The 12,516-nt window shown below is 42.9% G+C and overlaps 1 protein-coding gene across 6 annotated transcripts in view; it reads right to left on the bottom strand.

Moving 5' to 3' along the window:
* The window catches only part of GLI2 (GLI family zinc finger 2), a 205,656-nt gene that overhangs the window by 139,039 nt on the left and 54,101 nt on the right, over positions 1-12,516 (bottom strand). Inside the window, exon 2 of one of the 6 annotated variants that reach the window (XM_067299281.1) lies at positions 11,748-11,823. The exons of the other annotated variants lie outside the window; for them this stretch is intronic. Coding sequence (XP_067155382.1) covers positions 11,748-11,823 — 76 coding nt within the window. The remainder of the gene's footprint in view (positions 1-11,747; positions 11,824-12,516) is intronic. 6 annotated transcript variants of the gene reach the window in all.

The following is a 12,516-nucleotide window of genomic DNA, read 5'->3' as shown; positions in this document are numbered from 1 at the left end:
CTGCCACGAGGCCAACTGGAAGCACTGGGCTTGCACTTCCACACCCTTTGTGAGCATCTTGTGAAACAGATTCCTCCTTCGTGATACTGCTGCATTCAAGGGCCAGTTCCTGCTTCTGTTCCTGTCCCGTGTTCCATACAGCAGTCGGCTGCTTTGAAGCATGCAAATTCCCACCATGTCGAAGCACGGCTTGGACCACCAGCCCTGAACCTCACAAAAACACAGGGTTAAGTGAAACAAATTTAGGAAGGCATTTCTATTCTGCAACTCTTACAGCTCTTAGGACTTAGCTACTGGAAGGTTTTGAGTTGGAAGAGAATAATCTTTCATTTGGGTCACAGCAAAGAGGAATAAACTGAAAACCATCTTTACAAGAGGCACTGCAGATACTGGCAGTGAGGAAAGACCCTTCGGGCTGATACTTAGAGAAAGCTCATTTCTATCCCTGCTCAAGTGCTACAGAGGTTAAAGACCTGCTACAACCTGCCATAAAAGGCAAAAACCACATTAATAGGAAGTGTGTTCCCCTCCCCCATTCCAAATGTATTTTTTATGAGTAAACATTTCTGTATTAAGACTTACTGTCTTCAAAGATCTCTTTTATGTCCCAAAGGTAACCATTTAAGTGATCTTATAACAGCCGTTACTTATCTTTACAATGGGCAATGCACATGAACTCAGTGCCTGAGACTTTCATTTTGCTATATATTTTTCAGTAACCATATATAAATCCAGCCTGTTTCAAGTGTCAGTGACGCTATATGGGCAAACGACAGCCTTGGATCTTATTTCAGCTGCTAAGACACTGTTTCGAGTAGTCTTAAAAGAAGCACAGATAATTGCAAAACTCCTTTTTTTCCTCCAATGCTTATAGTTTGCTCACAGAAGTGATGGAGCATGCACAGAGCTCAGGAAAAAAGATGCAAATGTTTTTCACACATTAAGCCAAGCTCCTATCTATTTTAAGAGTCACTGCTCCAGCATTTGAAATACAAGACCTTGCAGTAAGGATGTTTTTAAGGCTGTCTTTGTAACAGATCGTGACACTTCCACAGCAGTTTTCCAAAGGGAAAAAAATTCCACCAGATCAAACAACAACATTGGCTGCTCCTCTGCAGCTGATTACAGTATTAGAGTGTGCATGTGCACAGCAGCCTGAAGGACAAGAAAGCCAAAACCAAGGTTTTCCCTGAAGCTGTCATCCCAAGCCAGTGATTTTCTTCTTCCATCACCTAGTCTCCAGACTGACCTCTGCCTCAAAGTGATGTCAAGGTCATTAGCCTCACCTTAAGGCAGCAGCTAAAAGTCTAATTACAAAGGACTTCACTAAAACCACTACCTTTTGCTTGGTTTGGGGGTGAAATCCTGAAGCTCTGCATGGTTTTTGTAAATTCCTCCAGGTCTGTCCAGAACTTCGTCTGGGTACTTGAACCTAAGCAAACCATTTGGTGAACCTCACCCATAGATTATGTATGTAGGAAAGCCCCATAAACTAGAAAAATTTGCCTTCTCTTGTTACAACACAAAAGATTTACACAGCTATTAACAGCACCACGCTCTCTGAGTTTGCCAGATGAAATTGTCTGAAAAACTTTCTTATTCCAGAATGCAGCGTAACCACTCAGAAGACAGTCGATCTCTCTCTACCCCCTCAAACATGCTCTCCACTGCAGATATTGAAAATGCCTTCGTTATAAGAACTAAGCCTTATCTTCCTTAACCCCGCAAATCTGTTTTATTGGGCCGCTTTGACAACAGCAGGTTGACACTTCAGAAATATGAACAAGGTCACCCTTGTAATACAGCTCTCAGAGGCAGGAGTAGCCCCCTTGCAGGAGGTGGGGAGGGGGAATTGGCATCCTCTACGCAGTCTGACCTGTTAAGTGCTTCAGTATGACCAATGCCATAAACGTGCTAACCAGATGCTGATTGATGGGCCTGGAGGCCCAAAGAACAACGCAAGTTCATTATATAAATGGGGAAGTGAAGGGAAGTCAAGCAGCTTACACAAAATCATGGAGGAAGTTTGGGGCTGAATCAGGAACTGAAACTAATTTTCCCCAGGCCCAGTTCTGTGCCCTCACCATAGGGAGTCACCAAAAATTGGGTACCTTCACCCAAGCAGCCTCTGGGAATCTGGTGAGCTTCCCACAACACATAATTCTTCTCATTAAAATGGGACATGCATACCAATGCATAAAGTCCTCACCTCTGTGTTTCTCTGTTTTACTTTAGTATATGGCTGTGAATGCCTCAGAAAGAATATCACCAGCTCTAATTACAAACTGATATGAATGAGATTTAGCTTAACTCAAGCTTGATGAAGAAGGCACTTTCCCGCAGGACATGGAAAGCCATACCAGTGAGAATGCAGAAGCAGCCAGTTGCTTGATTTTCCCTGTCACTGCTAGTCCACCCTATGAAGAGCGGCCGCAACGCCAGGTGAGCCCTGGGTATAAAAGCAGAGCAGAGAAAGATCCTTCCCCCCCCACACACAGAGAAAAATGTTCACTTGGGGAAATCTAAACAGCGTCCGATACTTTGGATTCAGGGCCAAGAGTTCTGACTCTTTAAAACACTCTCTAGGCTACGAGCGTTTCGTTAGGTGCAGAAGTACCTCTGTTCTGGTTAAAGTGCTTAACAAAATATTAAACTATTGTTGAAGCAGCACACAAGCGGCCGAGGCTTATGGTCAGATATATCCTCTGCTGGATGGTTTTCAGGAATGCTCAGACACTGAACTTTTATATCAATACAACTGAAGTTATCAAAACATCAACTTTAACTGTTTACTTAGAGATGCATCTGTTGCAAGCTGTGATTTTTTTGAAAATCTGTCAGAGTTAGGAGATGATCCACACAAGAGGGAAGGGAAAAGCTTTCTGGCCCAAACAGCACCATTCAATCCCTGCAAATGCTGCTATATTTTAAAGATCAGATATTTGTGGCAGTTAATATAAATATTTTGCTTGGATTACTTCCGTTCCTATTTACAATTTACTTAAAATTGGAAGTATTTTCACTGGAATAAAGTTTTAAAAGTAGCTGGGATTCCAGGAGAAGGAACCCCAATGAATTCTCTAACAGGCTATAGAAAACACAGAACGGATTTCAGACATGTTTGTGTGATATCTTTTGCATTTGTGTTCATGCGGGCTCACATGGTAATTTTTTTTTTACTTTCACTTTGAGCTCAGTCAACATAAATGCACAAACCATAGCCCTGTTCTTGTCACCAAGTTTGCCTGATTTCAACTCAAGAGCGCTAAAAGAGATGTAGAACACCTAGCACAGGTCACTTTGAAACACATGTAAGCTCACGAGTTTAACAAAATCCTAAACCAGTTAGAGTGAAGAGAGCATATCCACTTCATTCCTCCACTGAAAGAGCAAAACTTAAAATCTTGGCTTGAGGTTTCTTCTCTGCAGCTATGGTTAAGGTCAGAGAATGCATTCTGCCAAACTTAGACTCCAGTCTGAATTCACAAGATCTTGATTTATTTCAGAACTTAAGGTTTCTGCCATTTCAGTGCAACTTGGTTCAGGAAAAAAATATTATTCTTTGTAGCATAACGGCTCCTAGTTATGAGCCTGCTGTGCTAGGCACTGGACAAAGGCACTGCCAAAACTGAGTTTAAATTCAGTAAAATGCCATTAGTGCTACTGAACATTTTCATACTCTGACACAACCAAAAGGAATAGTATTGACTGCTGCAACGCGGCATTTTTAAACACACTGTATGATGTGTAGGTAACATGTTCAGCTCCCCTGAAGCTGAACAACTTTGTTGTTCAGCTTCTCAAACAACTAACTCGATTTTGCAGACAGACACAATGAGAATTTGAGTCACTCGACCATGTTTACATGGCGTATCAGCAAGAGAGGTAGGACTGTCCAGCAGATAAAGGGACCCAAGGGACCTGGGCTCAATTCTCTGTACCAACACAGAGGTCACATGCAAGTCATCTATAAACTTTTAAAGTCACCGAGGTGGCTGGTTCTCGATGTCTCTCCAAAACAGCTAAACCCCTTACAGCCACTTTGGCCTTGGAAAATCCTTCCCCACCTCTCTACTTCTTGTCTGTAGAATGATATCCCCCTGTTTTACCAGGATACTTTTACGCGGAGAGAAGTGCAAGATGCTAAAGTATTCAGGCACTATTGGGTTGACCCAGGTAGGAAGAGAGCTCACAGGATCTAGGCTCCCAGAACCCACCAGGCAACACAGTTCATGTCCTCTTTAGAAAAAAATTAAAACCAGTGCAGAGGAATGGGGAGAAACACTCCATCCTCCTTGGCCTTCATACTGCATTCATCACCACACGAAATCGTGAAAACAGACTGCCTCGTTTCATGCGCTGCACTTTAAGGCAGAGGCAAGCAATGCCAAGTCCTCCTTTCGCTCCGAGGTGTGTGGCTGTCTTTTCAAGGCTGCACAGAAATTCTTTAAGAAGTGCCGGGAATACAAGTCCCATTTCTTGGTGCTGGTATTGGATGCACAGCATTTTTAAGAACATTTTTCTCTGCCACTCGTCTGACCTCGGGAGCAGTCCCACTGCTCCACAGAGGCAGCTGTAGAACGCTCTGCCAAACTCTATCAATTATTTAGCGTCAAAAGGAAGACTTAATCTGTGTGATAAAAGAATGGATTTTATCTAAAGCTTGTTCTCCTTAAAGTGATTTACACAACTGCCCTCTCTAGTTGCTTCCCGTAATGTAATTATTTACTTTTGCATTAATAGCCTTCCTCCACTTGGATTATTTTTAGGAGTCTTTTGTAGCCTTTAGGATTTGCTAGTTTTTTTCCCTCTTCTGTTTAGTGGAGATTTTAAATTACCCAACTCTCTGAAAGTACTGGTAAAACACTGATTTTGTTAATGCTGGTGTAAAGCTGGAGCAGCTGTGTGGAAGTGGCTCCCCCAACTGCATTTACACCGGGTGTCGGGTTTGACTCTGACTTCAGACTCTGCAGGGTGAGATTTCAGTTCAGACTCTCAGATTGCTTCACTGGTTACATGGTGATGAGCACAAACGGAGAGCTTTAAAACATTAATCTTCTCCCATTTCTTGATTCCTTGCTTTAACCCCACTCTTTATGCAATTTTGGCCAAGTCACAAAGACTGGGATTTGCCCCCTACTGTTAGCCACCTTAAATCAAGCGTGAAGACATGGGCAGAATAGAGCAGGCATCTCCACAATATGACTTCCTCCACCCTAAACCTAACATTTAGGTGGCCAACCTCAGACAAGTCCCACTCAGTTCCCCCCCCCCCTTTCAATCTCAGTTGTCTTTGGAAAAATGGAACCAATCCTTTCTTCTCTTAGGAGGTTTATGAGGGAAAGTGCCCATATGACTGCAGCAGGTTCAAATGCCACAGTTAATGGACAGTATTGGGAGAATTAATTCAGAAAACCTGTGAAAATACTTGGATGCTCATCTAAAAAGCTGACACAGTGACTAAAAATATAAACTATGGGGACATGCTGGCAGCACAGAAGAGACAGTCCAGGAAAGCATCACCATAAATATAATCCATCACCACTGGATTTTCTTATTTGACTATAAATGGCAGACCCACAACCGGGTAAGTTTAGCATTGGTTATAAAGGTTATATTTAGGTGCCCTCTGAGAGGCACCTTACTGAAGTCTGAACTAGCTCAATGGAAAAGAAGATATACTGGTACTTGCCAGAATAAACTTTTGCAGCTTACAAAGTAATAGAAGAGTATGAGCTATTATTATTATGACTATTATTAATGATAGTACACTTACAAAATACAAAGGTCTTTCAGGTGATACTTAGTGGTTGGGATCACCAAGGCCAGAACCAGCCTGTGAAGAATACTTTTTCCATTTTAAACCCATAAAACCTTTTTGAGTTGGCGTGCACTGTGGTTAGGATGAGATTAAATTACTCTGTCTTCAAAGTACCTTGGCATCTGTAAAGGGCTGAAATGGTAGAAATCTTTGGTATGACAATTTGGGTGAGCTGTATTCAATTAATGAATTTTGGGTGATATTATGAAATTGCTGTATCACTGAATGCTTTGTTGATACGGACTCTAACACTATTTGTCTGGGCTATGTCATGTATGTTTTCACAGAATCACAGAATTGCTGAGGTTGGAAGGGACCTCTGGAGATCATCTAGTCCACCCCCCCTGCTCAAGCAGGGTCACCTAGAGCATGTTGCACAGGATTGTGTCCAGGCGTGTTTTGAATATCTCCAGAGAAGGAGACTTTTAAATCAAACATTAACGATTATCCAATCCGAAGTTGCATCTCTGCCCACAGTGATGATTACCACACAGAGCAACACAGCATAGGGGCTTGAGAAGAGGGTTTCCCCTGTGAGAAGAAAAACAAGTGGCCAAGTAGTAGGATTCCAAACACTTGACCAAGCAAAACAAGGGATTACCTGACAAAGATGCATCAATATGTTAGAGAAGAAACCAGAGAGACTCAACATTGCAAGACATGGCCATGAGAGAGGACAGGTAGAAGAACAGAAGAGACATGCTTTTGTGGCACATTTTGTAGCAGTCTTAACTACTGAAATTCTGCCATGTGTTGTGGAAGGAATAAACCTGATGCTCCCTGAGTGCTTTCCACCATTCCTTCAAACTCTGGATGCCAGATATCGAAGGAAGGAGCTGGAGGCAGGTAGCTGGGCTCCAAGGTCCTACCTGTGGGAAGAGGTCCAAGAGAGGGAGTGAGTGCCTGGAAAGGGAGTCAGAGGCACCATGGAAAGACAGGATGTGGCAGTCAACCAAGGCAGGGGAGCATGAGGGTCCTGATGGACTGTCCCAGCCCAGCATGGTGACAAGCATCTTCCTAGAGACAACTACCTTCATTTTTTTCACCCCAGGGTCAGATCTCCCCTTAGGAAAGCCAGTCAGTAGTGGCTGACCCCTCTGGGCAGTGTCTCAGGAGAAAGGGCAGAAATAACCAAAGAAATGGAAACTGAATAGCATGGGATTTCTGCAGGGTATGTAAGATCACAGCCAAGGAGAAACATTGTTATTATATATGGTCTCCTCACAGTGAGCAACAGCCTAGGTCAGCAATATCCCCTGAGGGCAAGGGAAAGGGAGTTTCACTCTGCAGGGAAATGAACTGTAACCTTCTCCCAAGAGCCACAGCTCCCAGGCAGCCTCTCCTGGACCTCAATTCTTGGCTCTTGCAACTTCATCAGGTAACTCTTCTCTAAGCGTATTAAGCTTCATACACTTCCCAACACACTCTAGTGTTTGAGAAAGCCCAACTGCCTGGAAGAGAAACCCTGAAGTCCAGCCACCGAAGGGGCTGGCTCACAGGTGGCTGTGGGATCTCACATGGAGATCCCAACGATGACTCGTGAGGGCCTTCTCCCAGAGTTGTGGGATAGACAGATAGATAGATACAGATAGATAGATACATGGTGTAAATATATATATATGGTGTAGCATTGCTTCAGCCTCACCCATCTTCTGCAAGGATTCTTCTCAACTATCCCAGCAAGCAGGTTTCAGGTGATCAATGTGACACAAAGCTCACAGCTAATCACAGGGTTTGACAACCTCTGACTGAGGACAGCTACTGTGCCAGTCTGAGCATCTGAACCCTCTGGATTCCCAAAGGGACACTCTATGGAGAGACTGGTAGGCAACCTGGCCAGCCAAAGGGACTATGATGGCAAAGAAACCCACATTAAGCCTCAGGAGAATTGCTCTGTTTAAAGTTGACAGAAGTGTTCAGGGAAGAAATATGATTCTTGATTGCTGCCATTCTTATGGCAGTGTTGCAATGAAACTCTACCCAAGGTGGGGGCCACTGAGGTATATGCAGTAGACAGTAACAGGCAGGAGAATTTCATAGTCGAAATTATGGGATTTTCTCATCATTGTGTTTTAACCTCTTGTCCCCTTCCCTTCTGAAGCCAAACCAGACTTTTCCATTAACCACATTATCTCAGTTTTAAGATGTATTCAGCAAAGCAGTACAGGGCAGGGAAGCTGAAAACGTGCTTGTACTGGTTATATTCCCTTTCCTGGAAAATGTGAACAGCTGGATGAAAAACATTCTTTGGAGAAGATCCCTGCCCCTCCAGGGTAGACAGAGGAGATGACTTAATAGGGGCTGTTCTCCTAATTTGTCAAAGTCTCAGGCCACACAAACTATATATTTTTTTCAATTCACGGAGGGCTGCTGGGATGCTTGCATTTCCTCCTCCTCATTTACATAGTCTTCCCATAATCCAGCACCGAGACAAGCTGAACTGCACAAGGACTCCTTGCCAACGCCACTCTTGCGTTGCTTACAGAAGATCTCTGGAGAGCAATGGGAGGTGCTCCCTGCCCTTCTCCTCTGCCTATGAAAGGGCTGAGTGTGCTACTTCTGCAGCACCGAACATTCCTGCCAGCCCATAAATCAAGTGACCAAACTCCATCTCCATCTCTGATCCACTGCAGAGGAGCCCCACACTCTGCCCTTACAACACACGCGGGGCGAAGAGCTGTATTTCATCAAGTGAAACCTTAGTATCAGAGAAGAGTCGTTACCTACTGGAAAAAGTGTAGCCAGAGTCTTACTGGTTCTGCAGCTTGGTTTTCCCATGTTTACACCAAATGACTTGTTGAACTTCATTATATACAAAGTATTTCCATAGATCAGAGGCAGGGAGACCTGTGCAGCTAACATAAAATAAATTACCATCCCGTGATAAATGGTTCTATTAGCAATCCAGATTGTTAAACTCAGATACAACAGGATGAAGGGAGCACTGCCCCATTCATTCTCCCTGCGGCAGATACTGAGTTGTAAATAGGTTATTTTGTGTGTAAATAACACATTAAAACTCAGCATTAGCCGTGTCTTTTGATAGAGAGGAAATTGTTCCAAATAAATAATCTCGGACAGGAATGTAAAATAAGCCAGATTTAATAGTGCATGCCTGCTGCAGCCGTGTTAAACATGACTAAAATGATAAACCCCAGAATATACTAATAGTAAACTATGCTCTGACATCAAAGTAATGAGGCTGTATTTTTACCCAGCTTTAGAAATGCTAAAATTAGTCTTGACAGAGCCAGACATCAGAAAAATGTTTCAAACATAAACACCATCAATTTAGGAACTTGGTGTTTGTGTCATGCAGAGGGTGGGGTGGAGAGGGAAGGGTGCATTCTGGGTCTTGTTAAAATCAGGCAGTTAGCATTTAGAAGAATTTGTATTTAATTTTTATTACAAGATGAGAAACCTTTCTTCCTAAGTATCTCAGTATCTGAATGAGAGGCTCATTCAAATTTCTTCTCCAGCCGCCTGGCTGGGCTTCCATGTGCATGCTGATACAAAGGATAACCACAGTGCTAGCCTGGAGGACCAAATCTGTTCTCGCTGATGTGGTGCTGTTCTCCAAAGTCTCTTACCCCGACAAAGCAATAAGCACTTTTGCACTCAGCAAAAGTGTTTTCTAAACTTGAAGTGTTCAGAGTTGCCTTTCTAAAACTGGAGGCACTGAAAGTGGGAGACAGTTTTGCAGATTTGGCTGTCTATAGCTCTTAAATATTGTCATTAAAACCAGCTTCCACCTCTGTCATACATACACACATACACCTACTGAAACAGAAAAGAGGAACTTTGATTCCTTGGCCAGCATGATTTATGGAAAAACGGAAAATTAGGAGAGACTTTCCTGATGTCACTTCTGCAAGGCCAATTTCTGAACATCTGATCAATGAGTTACTATAAAAAAAAGTCAGAGAAGATCTCTAAAATGGCAGCTTTAGAAGACTAAAAATATGAGACAGATCATTAGTACAGAAGAACTCTTCTCTACTGACAGCATCAACAATACCAATCTCTTTTCCTACAGCCATAACTTAATTTGTTCAAGGCTGCAAACATTTGGGACAAACATTCAAAGCAAGGGAAATAGAAATGGAGGTCAGACATATTATATTATAATAATATAATACAAATAATAATATAATAGAAATGCTGTTCTTCAATTATTTAACTAACATTCAGTTTATTGCTTCAATTACCTTAATTATAAATAAACCCCTGCGAATCTATTCATTTCTGCAAGGAAAAAACCCCTATGATCAGAGAGACATGCTATGTTGGCACTCCATCTGTGCGACTCAGTAGAATAAAAGAGAAGAAATGTGTTGCAAATTATGTTTGTTTGGCTCTGGAGAACAGCTTGGTGATCCACAGCATTAGCTGAGCCTTGCTGCCACTTTCTCACATGCTAGTACAAAGAGTAAAACCTCTACAATAAATAAAATCAAGAGTTTGTGTTGGATGAGCATAAAGACATGTTCATATGGCCCCAAAGCAGGGTGGGGAGCTTAGAGGCCTTTAAAGCTTGTCTGTCGCTGTTCCCCTCCTGGAACTTAACAACGTAATTAATCTCCATGCCTCATTTGCTTTCTTCTGTAAGACTATGAGCATAAATATGTATATTTCTGGCCAGTTATGAGTAATTACACTAGTTTAGTGAAGCAAATATGTTATATTAGTATGAAGAGTATGTAAGTACAGCCTAGTCAGTGCCCAGCCTTTTTGTTATTATCTGCTAAAGCACAACATACAATTAGCTGATGTTATAAAAACACTGTATTAATTTTTTCCACTTACACACATGCACACACAGAGATGCTCCATTTCAATACCATGTATTACTTCTATCCAGAATGAGAAAAACATAAAATAAAAAACCTTCCAAACTATAAGAACATGTGCATTATCTGTAAAGTTTTGGGGCCTGAATCAGATCTCAAGCCTATTTTACTGCTAGACATTTTAGGTCATCTATTAGCACTTCTCTTCACAGCACGATATAGATTTTGCTCTTTACATCTCATTACACAATGCTTTCATCATGTTTCTCCTGACATCTTCAAACAATCCCTCCACTTACTTCTCCACTTCCTCTTAATAAAAAGAGAAATACTGAGCCTGTAAATCATTCTTTCCAAAGGCGATAGCACACGGCTAATGTGACATGTAATGCTGGACTCTTAAAAAACAGTCAAGTCTCTAGGACTGCCAAATGGGCCAGCGGACGCTCCACTTTGGGGGAGGAGAGGGAGGATCCCGATTTCTGTCGTTTCTCTGGAATTGCAGTGACTGCTTCCTTGGTGGAGGTACTCCAGAAGCAAGTGCCCAGTCAGGAGAAGGTACTTATTCTCAGATTACGTGCGTTTTGAATTTTAGCATGTGTTTAAACTTCATTGGCACCAATCAGCCCTTTGAATCTGCCAGTCACTCAGATGATGTCTAGACTGCGATGCCTCAGTGGTTTCCACAGCCTGCTGCTTCTTTAATAGAGATGAAAATCTGCTTGGAGATGGCAAACTTCTGCAGGTTGTCATTTCTGCCTTTCCCCTATTTCTTCAGTCCGACAAGCCTTCCTTTTCTGCCAATTTATATGGTACTCGCAACAAGGAAGGTAGCTCAGACCCATTTAGTAGTTTGAAGTTGTCTCTCTCTAAAGCAATCCTCTGTCAGAGGTTCTCCAGAGTTTTCTCTTTTTTTAAAAAAGAAAATACTTTCCTTTGGTTAACAAAGTTCAAAGACATGAACAGATCTGATAAATTATAATTCCTTATTCCATACATCCTAATCTTTCAAGATCAATGAGAAAACAAAAAATGGGTAACTAAGGCCTTGGAAAGAAGGGATAGATAAAGCAGATTTAAGCAATTTGGGCCAGAATCTATCAACACAACTCTGCCAACAGAAAATCTAAACTCACTGAGCTGCGTGAGCAGCAGAGAAGTCCACAGAAGAATTGTGCTGCTTTCCTGGGTTGATGAGAAATTACCACGCATCTAAGGAAGGGGAGGAGAAGGATTAATTTTGAGGTAGAGTCAGGCTAGCAATAAGGTATATTTTAAAGAGGAAAAACAGCTGCCTGCAAAGTTTACACAGCTGGGATGCCTCTCATCACATCCAAGCCGGTGAAGTCCCTTCTAAGTTTGTCTCCCCACCCAGAAAGGACACCCTGTCCCAGCCCTCAGAAGGGGCCGTGCGGTGCCTGGCCAGCACACACAGCCTTGCCAACAGCTGGAGCTGCCATGAAGGTGTCGGTACCAAGGGCAAGAGTGTCTCTTTGGAGATCCACCAACCCTGTGCACCTGTGAGTCAATGAGGGATGTTTCCTGGAGCTATATTTTGCCTGCTCCACCTAGGCCCTTTTCTAGCCCTCTCCAGAGCAGAAATGTGCCTTGGCAGGTAGCAGACTGTTCTGCTCCACAAGGGGCTGCGGTGACGGATGGGTGCCCGCCAAGGTTGTCCTGCCTCTTCGCAGGCCCTCCCAGTGAGGCAGGGAGCAGCCAGAAGCAAGGCATCTTCGCGTCTCGGTGTTAGTTTGTGCCAAAACTGACCCCGCTGGGGTCCATGTGAGCTTCCCTATTGACTTCAACACCAGCAGGACCAAATCCTCTCTGAAAACACTAACCGAAGGAAAAAGAAATCAAGATCTGAGCTACTTCTGATGCAGCAGGCACAGTGCAGACAAACAG

This window comes from Apteryx mantelli, chromosome 6 (genome assembly GCF_036417845.1).
Source record: "Apteryx mantelli isolate bAptMan1 chromosome 6, bAptMan1.hap1, whole genome shotgun sequence".
NCBI lineage: Eukaryota > Metazoa > Chordata > Aves > Apterygiformes > Apterygidae > Apteryx > Apteryx mantelli.
This window is presented reverse-complemented; position numbering and strand designations above follow the sequence as displayed.